The following is a 14,607-nucleotide window of genomic DNA, read 5'->3' on the forward strand; positions in this document are numbered from 1 at the left end:
TGTAATCTCCATTAGAGATTACATTACTGGTTATTTAAGTGTACCTCTGAAAAATGGGGTGAAATTGTTCTTGTAGAAAGCTCTGCAGTAATAGCATCCACATTATTCCTCATCTAAATGCATCTGTTTTAACTATATCTTATAGTATTTATGTGCAGTATAATTAAGTTGAACATATTTCATATTTCAGTCTGGTGCTGTTTGCAGGCTGTTAGGAAATAAAGGTTACCGTTGTTTTGCTTCTTTGTCTGTGTGGTGTGGACAAGGTCACACCTGAAAACTGTAGCTGCACAAGTGTCATGGTTTAAGCCCAGCCAGCTGCCAAGCCCAGTGCAGTTGCTGGGCACTCTCCAGCCCCTAGGATTGAGGAGAGAATTGGAAGGGTAAAAGATAGAAAACTCATGGGTTGAGATGAAGACAGTTTAAGAGGGAAAGCAAAAGCCCCATACACAAAAGCGACACAAAACAAGGAATTACTTTACTTCTTCCCATGGGCAGCCAGATGTTCAGCTATCCCCAGGAGAGCAGAGCCTGTCATTACATGTAATGGTTACTTAGGAAGACAAACACCATCACTCCAAATGTCCTCCCCTTCCTCCTTCGTCCCCCCATTCTGTATACTGACCATGATGTCATGTGATCTGGAATATCCCTCTGGTCAGTAGGGCTCACCTGTCCTGACTGTCCTCCCAACCTCCCATGCACCTCCAACTGCCTTGCCAGTGTGGCAGTATGAAAAGCAGAAAGGCCTTGGATCTGTGTAAGCCTTGCTCAGTGTTACAAATGATCAATCGAAAGCCACATTACCAAAAATGTGAAAAGATTTACTTATCTTTTTCTGTGACCAGAATACGGTCCTCAAAACCACCACAGCCAAAGAGACAGGGTCGAGCCCGGGATCGGCACTGGGTGAACCTGGATCCGACCTCTATCGCATCGAATCCACCCCCCCCACCCCCGCCGCCCCATTCACAAGAGTCGCTTCTAGCGGGGATGTTTTATACAGTTTATTGTGCCCCAGGCGAAGGAGTCCCACTTTCTTTTGTAACTCTTCACATTCATAGTTGGTTCTTTCACTGTTCAGAGCTGGACAATCGCCATTTCCTGGTTGATAGCCAGTGTTCATAGAATCTTGGGAAGTCACGTATTCACATGTATCTTTCTGGCGACTTCGTCTATCTTGATCGATGTTATCAACAGGGCGATGATCGCTCTTAGGTGTCTTCCGATGGCTCGGGATAGCGATGATCATTGCGCTGGGTGCGTCTATTCATAAGCTAAATGCCGATTTTTCTCCTGCCACCTTCAGGAATTTCAGAGTTTGAATAGATGTCCACCTCTTGGGCTGCTTGTGGTCAGAGACTCGTTGGGATTTCACAATCTTTATAAAATACATTCTTTTATAGCATGAATTGTTTCCCAACATATATTACACTCAGAAATAACAATAATATCTCTGTATTATCATTACTGTGTTAAACACAAATCCAAAACAGTCACATACCAGCCTCTGTCAAGAAAGTTAACTCTACCCTGGACAAAACCAACACAACAGGTAAACCATGTGCTGCTCTATGCTGCTAAACTTTAAACCCCTTTTGTTGAGTCCTTTTCTCATCCTGTGAGCAGAAGGCACCCTCATGCCTTCACATCAAGGTTTATACACACAGTGTTAATATACCCCTGAGCTTTCTTATCTCCAGGCTGTACAGTCCCAGCTGTCTGGGGCTCAGCCCCTGCTTCTATAAAGATGCTTTGCTCCCAGTGATGGTGTCTTTGTGACCTTGTGCTGGACTTGTTTAAGCAAATCCCTGTTTCTCGTGTACTGAGGAGCCCATAAATAGGCACAGAGCTTTACATGTGGCCTTTAATGCTAAGCAGGGAGGAAGGATCACCTTCCATGACCTGCTGGCAGGACTTTGTGATGCTAGCTGAGATGCTGTTGCCCACCTTTGCCATGGAGTTGTATTGCTGGCTCATGGTCAGCTCATTGTCCATGAGAACCACCAAGTCCTTCTCCACAGAACTGTCTCCAGCCAGTCAGCCCCAAACATGTGCTATGGCCACAGATTATTCCTTCTCAGTTGCAGGAGTTTGTATTTCTTCTTGTTGAATTTAAGATTCCTTTTCTTCTTGGATTAAATAGGAAACTTAAGATTTCCTATTTCTTGTTGTTGAACTTAAGATTCCTTTTTTCCCATTTCTCCCTCGTCTGAATAGCAGCACAACCATCTGGTTTGTTAGTGACTCCTCTGTCAATGACAGTTTTCTATTGTCTGAAAAACTTGATGATAAAAGTATTGTTAATGAAGGATGTTGAAGACTATTGGTCCTAGTATCAGCTCCCGGATATAATGATAAGACTTGCCTTCTAGTGGACTTGCTGCAGCTGATCACAAGCCTCTGTGCCCAGGTATTCAGGCAGTTTTTATTAGATCTCACTTCCACTTATCCAACCCTTGTTTTATCAGTGTGTTTATGAGGATATTATGGGAGACCAAGATAAAAACCTTACTAAAGTAAAAATAAGGAACATCCACTGCTTTTCCCTTGGCCACTAAGATAGTCAGTTTACTGAAGAAAGTTATCTCAGTGGAAATGCATGATTTCCCCTTTCTAGATTTCCCCTTTCTAAATTCATGCTGACAACTCTCAGTCTTTTTCTGCCATGTGTTTGGAAGTGGTTTCCAGGGTTAGTTGCTCCATCACCTTTCCAGAGACTGGGGTTAGGTTAACCAACCCTGCAATTCCCTGGATCATCCTTCATACTTTTCTTGGAGGAATTAGTGATAATTGCTCCCTTCTTGTTCTTAAGAATCTCTCCCAGTCATTGAGACCTTTCAAAGATTATTGAGAATGGTCTTGCGGGATATCACCAGCTCCCTCAGCTCTCATGTGTTCAACCTCTCAGTCCCCAATGGACACAAATATGTCCAGTTTGTTTTGGTTCTCCTTGGCTTAGTCCTCCTCTATGGAGGGTATGTTTGGATCCAGATTTTACCTGTGGTCTCAGGGGCTTGAGGTTCCCAAAGGCCTGTCTCACTGATAAAGACTGATATAAAGAAGGCTGTACCTCAGTGTCATCTGTGTCCTTATCCATCAGGTCCCCTGCCCCATTCAGCAAGTGGGCCCCACCCTGAGACCTTCCAGCTTGCTACCACCACCACCTGTTCTCTCCACCATGCTTTCTTAACCAGAATGGACCTTTTCTCCCTGAAAGACTCCCCCCCACCCCCAGCAATGATATGAGGTGGTATACAATAACTCCAGGTGCTGGCCTACTGCAAAAATTAACTCTGTAGTGGCTGGGACCAGGACACCCAGTTTCCTTCTGGTATTTTAAGTGCAAATGGTGCACTTGACTAGACATACCTGTTTAGCACTGTGGACTGTGAAATGCAAAACATCTTGGAACAAACAGTCTGTTCTCATCTATAGGGCTAGAGAATGTATTCTGGAGAAGTGATCAAACAGTTTGAGTGTAGCAATTCTGTAATCTCTATTCCCTCTGCTATTTGACGTGCTGGATGTTTTCAGCAATCAACATAATTTTGTGAAATAATATCTACTGCACAAACAAAAAATCTTCCTTATAATCTTATTAAGAGAAAACCAAACTATTTTATGAACACATTTTTCAGTACAAGGTTCATAAAAATGCATGTTGTTTTTAAATTTGCATTTACTTTGTTTTCTTTGCTGCAGAATCTCAAAGTTACACGGAAGCCATTAACCTCTCTGTGGTGATGTCTGATGGCACCGTGGGCACTAACTCTTCTTTGCTGAGGGTCAACATGCAGACTGATCCCTCTTTTCAACGCTGTTTTGCATCTTCATCTACTATTGCAAATAGCAGTCCTGTCCCAGGGGCAGAAAGGTAGGAAAAGATTCTTTTCCATTATTGTTTATTTCTCATAATGATAGTTCCCAGACAAAACATTATGCTTGCATCTTCACTGCAGACCATTTTCTAAGAATTTTGAGGTGGGTTGTCACATTTATTGTTGGAGTCCATTGAATGGATTTTAACACATACAGAGGTGTTACTTTTATGTGAGGGACACAATTAGCTTTGAACATAAGTGAGAAGACAAATAGAATTTTATAGCTCAGTTATGTTATTTGTGCTAGCACATATATATAGCTCATATATAAGCTCATATATATTTTTCTGTGTGCTTAACTGGCATCTCTGATGTTTAACTTAAAGCCATGTCATGAAAATTCACATAGAAATAAGCTGTATATGAGAGAAAGGGAGCGCTCTTCTCACTGCAGATATATGTTTTTAGTCAGTAAAATGTCAGTAGATCTGCTTTGGTAGTGTATAGCTGATTACCTTTCAACTGATTAGCAGGCTTAGAAATTTTATTGTTTTACAGTTAGATTGTGGTAAACATGTAGGGCTCTTGACAATACTGTGAACTGTATAAATTTACAAAGTATTTCTTGTTCAAAGAAGCTTACAGCATAAGCTAAGAAATGTCAAGAAACAGCAAACTAACAAGGAGTCCCTAGTTACTGTTAGAATGGTCAGAAGACCATAACAATGTGTGATCAGTCATTAGCTGTGCACTATATTTACTCGATAGACAAGGTGGTACATTAGACCTGAAGAAGTTGCCTTCTCTATCACTCTGCAAAAACATTCCTTTCTGGCTAATTATCCTATTCTTGTTTGTAGCTATTTGGCTCCTTTTTCACAGTAAGTATTTTGGAATACTTCTGGTTGGAGTGTCAGTACTTCAAGTATGTCATTACCTACTTATCTTTTATTTATCTTCCAATCTAACTGGTTTCATTTTCAGTCAGTACTGAGACTGTGAAAGAATGTTTTGGTTTTGTGATTACAAATGTGAACCTTAAGATAGAACAAAATATGTTGGTATTTGCTGCAGAAGAGGCAGTGTAACAATTACAAGTGGATATGTATTAAAAGCTTATCAGTCAATTCAGTCATTATCAAGTTTACATTCCTACTTCAGACTTCGTCTAGAAAATTTTGTTTGCTTCTTTCTAAATACTTTTTCTATAATTTTTTTATTTCACCTAGAAGATAGCTGCAGCTCTAGAGGTGAGGTTTTTTTCTTGCAGCAATGTCTTCTTCAATTTGCTTACCTTCCATTTATTTAATGGCCTTTCTAATTTGAGCTGTTTAAATCTACTGGCATTCATTTCCACAACTCCCTTTTAATTAAAAATCCTTTTTTTTTTTGATATATATATTATGTCAGCTTTTTCTCTTTGCATTTCACAATGAGTTTTTTCTCTTTGGGTTTGGTAATATTAGTAATCTTTTCCAGCTACAGTATAAGGGCATTTCATTTTCAGAAGCAAGGAGACAGCTTAAACTTTTATCAAATGATTTTATCAGATGCTTAGTTTCTTTTGTTTGGAAAAACATTTTTTTATTTTTTACTTGAACAAGTAGAATTGTTACCCAGTAGAAAAACAGAATGTTTACTGTTGAAGTATTTAATTCTATAAATCAGAGATTTTCCACCAATTAAATTAACCACTGGACCTGCCTCTTTATTTTTTTTTTAATATAAATTGTATTGAAATAGATCTGGTCTGCAACTTATTCCTTGTGAATTGTGTTCTTACCATTATCATAGTTACTGATTTGTTGTGTGATGGTGCATAACCCCCTCCTCAGCCCATTTATATTTTGATGAGCATAAGACACTCTGCATGCAAGAGCTGGTATGGCCGTGTCATGTTTCTTCCATAACGTCTACCTCTGTGCAGCTTTGGCATAAGAAATCATTGCCTCTTATTATTTTTCAGGTAGCACTTTAGCTCATCAGGACAGCTGTATGTGAAGCAATGCTGCAAACAGCCTCACTAAACTGTTTCAAATTAAAACTATACCCCTCAAACAGGGAGAAGTATTTTTAGCTGTCATTATTTTTATGGACTGGTTTACTGTGCAAACTCAGAAACTATCCCATCAACATGGCTAGGTGGAGGGTGAGATAAGACAGAGCATAATGGATGTACATTGAAGAAGTTACTGGTCAGGATGAGGTTGGAATCCCTTGATCTAACTGCATTCATTACCTGGTCCAGCATGTTTTCAATGAGCGCCCTGGGATTTTTTTTGTCCTGTCATGTTTCATTTCTTTCAATGGCCACTGAAGTATGGGTTGTACAGTAACATTTTAAGGGAATGATGTGGCTGCTGTTTTGTTTTTGTGTTAAATTTTTGGCTTTTTTTTTTTTTTTTTGACAGCTCTTCTGCCGCAGAATATCCTTGGCTTGAAAACAGCTCTAAAGCTTCCCTGTCAACCCAGTTTTCAGTGGGAAACACCAGGCAGCCAGCAGGTTACCTTGTGCCCTCTGAATTTTCAAGTGCTGTGCAGGATGTCTCTCTCCTGTCTCATTTCCAAACTCCAGGAATGCAAGTTGTCAACCTGAGCAACCTGGAGAGTTCACCAGCAAAGCCACACCAAGAACATGGTATCAGCAGCAGTGCCCATGCCTACCTGAGCTACAGCACTGGTTCCAGGGATAGTAGCTCCTCTCAAGAGGAGATACAAACTACTTGCATAGCCAATGCTAGCACATCTAAAACGCTGAGCTCATCAGTGGCAAGTGCTGATGACAATGACTTTTTGACACAGAACTTTTTTACAGTGGCCTCTGGACACAACAGCCAGAACAGTGCAGTTCCACATCACCATGGAGGGAACCTACATGCTCAACCGCCTCTTCCAGAGAAGACGAGGTCCTCTGAAGGAGAACGTTCCTTTTACTCTGTGTCACCGTCTTCAAGTGGCTTCTCTAGCCCTCACAGTGGAAGCACAATCAGCATTCCCTTCCCAAATGTCCTCCCAGATTTTTCAAAAATGTTAAGCCCTTCCCCAGTGCCAGGTAGGTTCTGTATCAGAGAAATGCAAAGTACATTAGATTTTATATAAGTTTATAAAAAGATTTGTGGGGGTTTTAAAAGTGGAGAGGGAAAAAAAATAATGGAATGAAAATGGCACAGAGGACTTGAATGTTTGCAGTAAATGGTTGCCAGTTCCTTGTCTTTGGATGCAGTATTCAGGAAACAAGGCTTTAGATTTATTCCTCTGCTTCCTAGAAGCCAGCCATCGGTCAGCTTACTATTTCAGCTGTCAGATTACAGTGGACCAGTGTTGAGTTCAATTTCTTTTTAAAAGGGCTGGCTTCTCTCTGTACCTTTTAGAGTTGTGCCGATAAAAGTAAAAGATGTACATGTGTATTTGTTGGGCCCTGTTGAGAAGTTTGTATTTAATGCAGCTTTATAACTAAAAGGTTTTAATATTTTAGGATTTTGCAAAATGAAACATAGAACATGCTTTCAAAATCTTAGTGTATGGTATTATATTTGCTGGTTCTAAAACAGCTCAGTTTCTCTAAACTGTCCTAATGATGAGTTTTTTGAGTATCCGTGGTGATTGGAACTCGGAAAGAAAAGTAAAAGCACTTTTGTATTTTAAAACATTCTTGACTTTTTTTTCTTTTTATTTCACAGAAAACACAGCTGATAAACATGTGACGGTAAAATTTGTTCAGGACACATCCAAGTTCTGGTATAAGCCAGATATTTCAAGAGAACAAGGTATATCTATTGATAAATATTCTGACATACCCGTTCAGCTATTTTGTGAAGTCTTGATTTTAGATAGATATCTCATCTCTAAAAGAAATATAAAACCTAGAAAGGCCATAGACAACCCCCTCTTGTTTCTTTCATTGAAAGGCTGAATTTGAGTCTGGAGGGCAGTCAAATAGTCCTGAAAAATTTTCAGTTAATCAAACAAATTGTTAACCTAACTGAACTAACTATGAAGTAATATAGATCTACCTGTGGTAGCTGCTGCAAATGGTCTTTGGTATGAAGCTGCAGATTTTTGAATTTTGATTTTTGAATGAAACAACACCAAATGGCTGTCTGCTCTCTGAAACCTTTTGAGGGTAAGTGTGCTGTTCTGACATGATCTCAGCATAATTCATTAGCTAGGTCACCATGAAGGCATCCTCACCCACCATTCATTTTGTAGCCTGAATTTCAATGTCAAGAGATATACATTATTTCTTAAAGGTCAGTACCATGGAACAACATCTTTATGATGTATGATGCAGATATAGCACTTTCATTTGTAGATGTATTATTCAGTGAACTGAAGAAATCTTTTATTACCTATGTGGAAGTTAATACTTACGAGCACCTGGGGTACTGCATCTGGCATACAGGAAAGACATAGACCTGTTGGAGCGAGTACAGAAGAGGGCCACAAAGTTGATTAGAGGGATGGAACATGTTTCCTATGAGGAAAGGCTGAGAGAATTGAGATTTTTCAATCTGGAGAAGGAAGAGCTTCAGAGTGACCTAATTGCAGCCTTCCAGTACCTGAGTGGAGCCTGCAAGAAGGATGGAGAGGGACTTTTTAGAAGATCATGTAGTGGTGACAGGGCAAGGTGAAATGGTTTCAAACTGAAAGTAGGTTTAGATTAAATATTAGAAAAAAATTATTTACTGTGAGGGTGATGAGGCGCTGGAAGAGAATGCCCAGAGCAGCTGTGGGATGCCCTCCATCCATGGAAATGTTCAAGACCAGGCTGGATATGGCTCTGGTGTAATGAAAGTTGTCTCTGTTCATGGCAGGAGCATTGGAAGTAGATGATCTTGAAGGTTCATTCCAATCCAGGCCATTCTTCCATGATTCTATGAACTTAGACACTGTCCCTACAACAGTACATATATAAGTATGCTGGGTGCTCGTTACAATCCACTAATTCTAGAGGAGCAAAGTGAGCTTTCTGTGGATTTTGGATAGAAACTTCAGGTTTGAATATTCTGTGAAATGACACTAAAACCAAACATGGTTAAATGTTGATACCAAAAAAATGATATCTTTTATTTAACAGTAAATGAGAAAGAGAAAGAAATAGAAAAAGAGGTTGTGGGGAGACAGGAAGAATGACAGGAACAGATTAAGTAGAAATATATCTCCCCTCTGTGGGTCCCAAGATTAATACAAGTTGGGCCCAGGTACCTCCTCTGAAGGGGGATACTCTCTCTTGCAAGACTGAATCAGTTGCATCACTTTGCATCATGCATAGTGCTGTGGTGCAGGGCCTCAGGAATGAGTCTGGGGAGTGCTTTAGGGGTCTTTGTTGGATTATGACACTTCCTCAGCTGCCCCTCACATGAGTGTCCTGCAGATGTGGCTTTCCCAGAGTGGGGAGTTTTACAGCTGAACTAGTTTGTGTAATGGAGGGTGGATGTTCACTGCGTCTGACCAGAGGTCATGACATATACCCAAAACTGTCCTCGTCCCCTCTTTGTTGGGGAGGAGTCTGTGCAAGCCTGGCTGCAGATTAGGGTGGGCTTTGGTGGTGCAGCTTCATTGCTGCAGCTTCATTACACACTTTTGCTAAAATGGGCAAAAGTCCTTTATAACAGTGTTTCAGCCATGAAACTATAACATTTCAGTCTCTGGCAGTGCTTTCCAAATGCAATTGGTCTGATTGTGCTTGTGTTTATACTGTAATAGTCAGCTACAGTGAATTGTGATTAATGAGATAAGGCAGGATTTTAAGCTGGAATTTTTTAAAATGCGGCTGTCAAAAATGAAAAATTACTAACTAGTTCTACATTGAGAAAGGTATTCATACTAAACCAAAATAGTGTGAACTTCAGCTATTGGCAAATGATGAATTGCTGTGTCTGTCTAGTTACTATGTTCTCAGATGGTGAGGATGTTCTTTTGTGGTAAATAGGATGCCTGGGGAATAAAGACATAGAAAACAGAACATTAATTCATTTCTGGATGATACTTTGCTGGTCCTTTCACTCCAGTCTCCTTTGCATTATCTACTGACCATCCATAATGAAAACTGAGTCTTTAAATATGCAGAAAAATACCTCACGTGATGTGTGTCCAGTGAGGGACATAGATATAAAGCAATTTAAAACCTAATTGCTTGAACAAATGAAACAACAGTCTTCCCAACCTTTTAATATGCCTCTTTTCATCCTTAAAGTAAAACTTCATTTAAAAAATGTTTTAAGGTACTCTTGTTGATCTTTTTTGATCTTTTTTCCCCTGTGTTTAATAGACTGCTCATGTGACAAATTATTACTGCATCCCTTTGTATTTAGAAGTGTTATGTATTGATTAATTGTAGGGGTTTGTGTATTCATCCTTATCCTCTCAAAACAAGACATATTGTTGTGAAAAAAGGTTCTTTCCTTTGCCATCTGACAGATGAAGATAATAGAATGCATATGTTTGCTTTACTTGCTTTGACAGAAGAGAGAATTGTCTGCATTTTTCTGATTTTTTTTTTACTTCCCCTTTTTTCATGAAATGAACCTTTGCTTTGTAAACATTGCTCCAGCCTTGCAAAATATGCCTTTGTGCCCCATATGCATAATATCCATGTTCTGTATGTACAGTCAATTAAGGACTCCAGTACCAAATTTGGGCTCTTTCTAGGGTTTCTCTGAAGGCATGCTGATGGCTGGAAGTTCTAGAAACAAAGTATACTGGTATACACACGTATTTGTAAAACTTGTATGGGGGAGGAAAGAAAGCAAAGTACAAAGATTTTATTAAGATCAATCATTAGATTAATTTTTGTCTGTTTTCAAAGTAAGTTTAAAATTTTGGGCTGCTAGATTTCAAAGTCTGCAACTGACTTGTGCAAAGTAGCAGCAATTTCCCTGCAAGTGTTCCCTCTTGGAGAGGATTTCATACTGCACTTGCAGAAGAGATCCCAAAATACAGATGAAAAGTACTTCAAAGAGCAGAATATACACTTACATTCCTTCCTTTGCTTCAAAACTCCTAAGGCAGTAAGATAGCTTTGCAGGGACAAAAACTTGGTGGTGGATGAAAATGAATCTGTCCTGCCTGTTGAGGCTGAATAGGAAGTGAAAAACAGTGCTGTCTAGTCAGTGTGGGAATTACAGAGAGCTATGCAGTCTTTTAACAAATTGACACAATTTAAGCAGAAGTAGACTTGCTCTTGCGCTGGTTGTAGGAATTCTGGTGGGACCTGAGCACTCCTCTTAGTTTAAAAACCAGTAAAAATCAGGGTTCTGTACTTCAGGCTTCTTTTAAAATAAGTATCTGTGAGATTTGGACAAGGAGTTTCCACTCAGGTCCCCCAAACACACTTGATTGTGCTTTGTTGCATGGCAATGAGGATAGAGAAAAAGTTCTTACTTCTTCTGGTGTCCTATTCATTATACATTTGTACTTCTGTACTTTCTGAGTGTGTGCATTGTGCTTGAACTGTTTTTCTGTCTCTTTCCTGGAATCTCTTGCAGCGATTGCTGTTCTTAAGGAAAAGGAACCTGGGTCTTTCATTGTTCGAGACAGTCATTCTTTCCGGGGAGCCTATGGGCTAGCAATGAAAGTTGCCACACCACCTCCTTCTGTGCTACAGTTAAAGAAAGGTACTTCTATATGCTATTGAAAATGCTATATATAGTAGGTAGTCCTTATTGGTGGGTAGCAATCTGTTGGAATCTTCCCCTCTTCTCATAAGTGTAACTTGAATTGCAGGTTACAGTTGATGTGTTGTTAAATGAGACTGGATACGATGCCTGTTATACTATATGGTTTCACCACGACTTCTGTTGTGTCTGTGTATGTGTTGTACCTCATCAGCCTAATGAAAATCAGTGTCATCTCAGCAACTGGTCTTCCCTAGCAATCAGAAGTTTGCATTTGATTCACAGGCTACAATGTAAAGTTTTTACTCTGCTGGAGGGCTGAATATTTTTAATCCCAAAATTTTATTTTGAGACAGTTCTATTTCAGATAAAAATCTGAAGAGATTCCTAAGGATAATTGTTTAAAAGAAGTGATGATCTATATATCTACTCTGTCAGCTCTAGTGCCTCCATATATAACTCATGCCTGATGGTTGTGAAACATAAAGTGAGAAGAACATGCAGAAATCAATAATTGGTATATGGAAACTCAGCAGCCAGTATCTGTAGTGTTCTTGGTTCCATTTGTACTACTGCAAGGTTAGTGGAGTGGTTCTTGTTGCTGCTGTTTTTCTTATACAAAGCTTATTATGTTTCATTAGTATATAATGACTGGTGAGGTAGGCAATTAAGATTACAGGAAAGCATTTATTCTTAGTGTTGTTTTTATGGAAGTATGATTTTGGTTGTTTTTGTTTGTTTTTTTGTTTGGCTGTTGGTTTGGATTTGCTTACTCTTTGGCAACTGTTAGCAGTTCACCTCTATTACAGTAACACTTTGAATCTGTTTTAATCTTGTGTCTTGAAACAATTTTTAGTAACAACTTGCCATGTAGTCCTTTTTGTTGCCAATAAACATCAGTAGAACCACTCCAATGATTTACGTAATGAACTCAGCGTAGGTGTACTGGGGTGGTGATAGCAACAACTAGGAGGCAAATTGAAAGTGGCTTGTAGGGTGTTTCTAGTAGTCTTTTCTTATTAGTGAAGTCCAGGAAGACATGAAAGCTCACACTCTGCTAGGCTTTAAGAGACAGTTTATGTTAGTAGTAGTCAGACTAGTATTCTTCCACTTCTCACTTCATGATACTTAGCTTATCTGGTTTCCCTTGTTTAATCCCAGAAGACACAGATTGGTTCTGTTTCCTGTAGTGTTTCTTGTTCCAGGCTTCCCCTCCCCACATATCTTGTAGTAATTTATTTTTAATTGGTGGAAGCATAACAGCAAACAGTAAGCTGTTTGAAAAAGTGATCAGTGCAATATTTGCTTGCATAGAAGTTTCTGCTGTTCATATTAATGCATTCATCTGTATTGGCCTGAAGGTCAACCCTTGAGGTGTTTCCTGATAGATGAAAGGGAACATCTGTTTGTAGCTCTTTTGTTAAGCTTTTAATGGTTTGATAGCTTTGTCCTGTTGGTATGAAATAACCTTTTAGCTATTTGGAGGAGGATTAGTTTTGTAGTCAGGTATGAAATACTGTCAATCTATCTTCCAAGAAATATTTGTCTTAATTATATGTCTGCATATATATGTACAGGTTTAAAAGAATGTTAAATCTTGAGGGATTTTTTTACGGGTCTCTTGGACTTTGAATCTCCTCTTTTCATCCAACTCTACAGTTTTGGTTTGTCTTTGATTCCTGAGATTAAAACTGTCTTAAAAATCAAGTGAAACTCCAGTGCTTCATGTAAATGTTTGTTTTCAGATGCAGAGACATAGCATAAAACTGCAGACATTTAGAAATGTAAAAATGCACTGAGAGAATTGCCATCATTACCTTTGTGTAGCTTAATCTACTCTTCTTTTAATCTGGGGAACTTCTGTGAACAGAAGTATCACTGGAAATGGGAATATTTTTTCATACTTCTCTTCCTTGTCACTTTGGATACAAGTTCTTTTAATGGGCAAGTGCATCAGACTTTCTAACCATTCATTTTCCAAATTTCTGTTCCTGTCTGTAGCTGGGACCATATTTGGACATTTTTGAAACCAGTGTATATTTGGATGTCAGTCACTTAAGAATATAAAACCATTTCCTCTGGCTGTCTGAAGTGAGCTGTTTGCTTATTTGCTTTTTGAAAAACAACCTTTTAAATACATCTTGTAACTTGCAGAGTAGGTCTAATTGTATTCTTTGCATTTTGTATGTAAAACATTTGGTAGTAATGTGGAAAAACTGCTTCATAAATATCTAGTTTGTGAGAGTTGTCTGTTAATTGCTTCTTTTTATGAGCTTTATTTTTCAACACAGTTGGAGATTCATCAAATGAACTTGTAAGGCACTTTCTGATTGAATGTACTCAGAAGGGGGTACGCTTGAAAGGATGCCCGAATGAACCATATTTTGGTGAGTACTGTGCATCACAGGGACTGAGAAGATGGAAACAGTTGGCATTTGCCAGTGCTGGCTTGGATGGAATACAAATGAGAGACTACTTTGTTTGAGTCCTGATGACTTCTGTAGGAACCCATTCCAAGGTTCCAGGAACCTTTAACACATTTACTTTAAGCAGATATGCAGGGCACTCTAGCATAGATGCATGTGACCAAGCTTCAAACAAGTCAGGCTTGTCTACCACTACCAGTGTAGCTGCAGAAAGCTGAGCTAAATCACTCTTATCATCCTAATTGATTCAGGACCTTTTGTCCTGTGTTATATTCATGCTGCATATTAGGTGGCTAAAAATGACACCAGAATGAGATATTCACAAAGTACATTATGCTATGTCAGTACATTATTTAATGTAATATGATGGAACTACAATACCCATAATGGCAAACAGCCTACCTAGCTGTTGACGCATTTTCTTTCTGCTCATTTGGGGTAGGAGGGGAAAATAGGATCGGACAGCTTATGGGTTGAGATGAAAACGAGGAGATGCTAACCAGTTACAGGGCAAAAGAAACTCAACTTGGGGAAAATGATTTTAATTTTTTTCCAATGAAAATCAATATTCAGGCAGTCAGATGTTAAGGGATACATTTAGTGAAGGTAGCTGAGTTTGCAAGCTGGAAGTGCAAACTGCAGATTGATCTATGGGTGTCCCAGGCAAGGGGCCACAATCTGCTGATTCTTTGCTGACTCTTTGAGTAACAGAGGGCCCGGGGACCTGTATGGTCCTTTGTT

The 14,607-nt window shown here is 39.2% G+C and overlaps 1 protein-coding gene across 1 annotated transcript in view; it reads left to right on the forward strand.

The window, feature by feature from the left end:
* The window catches only part of TNS3 (tensin 3), a 133,738-nt gene that overhangs the window by 103,739 nt on the left and 15,392 nt on the right, over positions 1-14,607 (forward strand). The window contains exons 16-20 of the mRNA XM_066557580.1: positions 3,706-3,877; positions 6,236-6,876; positions 7,505-7,591; positions 11,312-11,440; positions 13,732-13,827. Coding sequence (XP_066413677.1) covers positions 3,706-3,877; positions 6,236-6,876; positions 7,505-7,591; positions 11,312-11,440; positions 13,732-13,827 — 1,125 coding nt within the window. The remainder of the gene's footprint in view (positions 1-3,705; positions 3,878-6,235; positions 6,877-7,504; positions 7,592-11,311; positions 11,441-13,731; positions 13,828-14,607) is intronic.

This window comes from Molothrus aeneus, chromosome 1 (genome assembly GCF_037042795.1).
Source record: "Molothrus aeneus isolate 106 chromosome 1, BPBGC_Maene_1.0, whole genome shotgun sequence".
Taxonomy (NCBI): Eukaryota; Metazoa; Chordata; class Aves; order Passeriformes; family Icteridae; genus Molothrus; species Molothrus aeneus.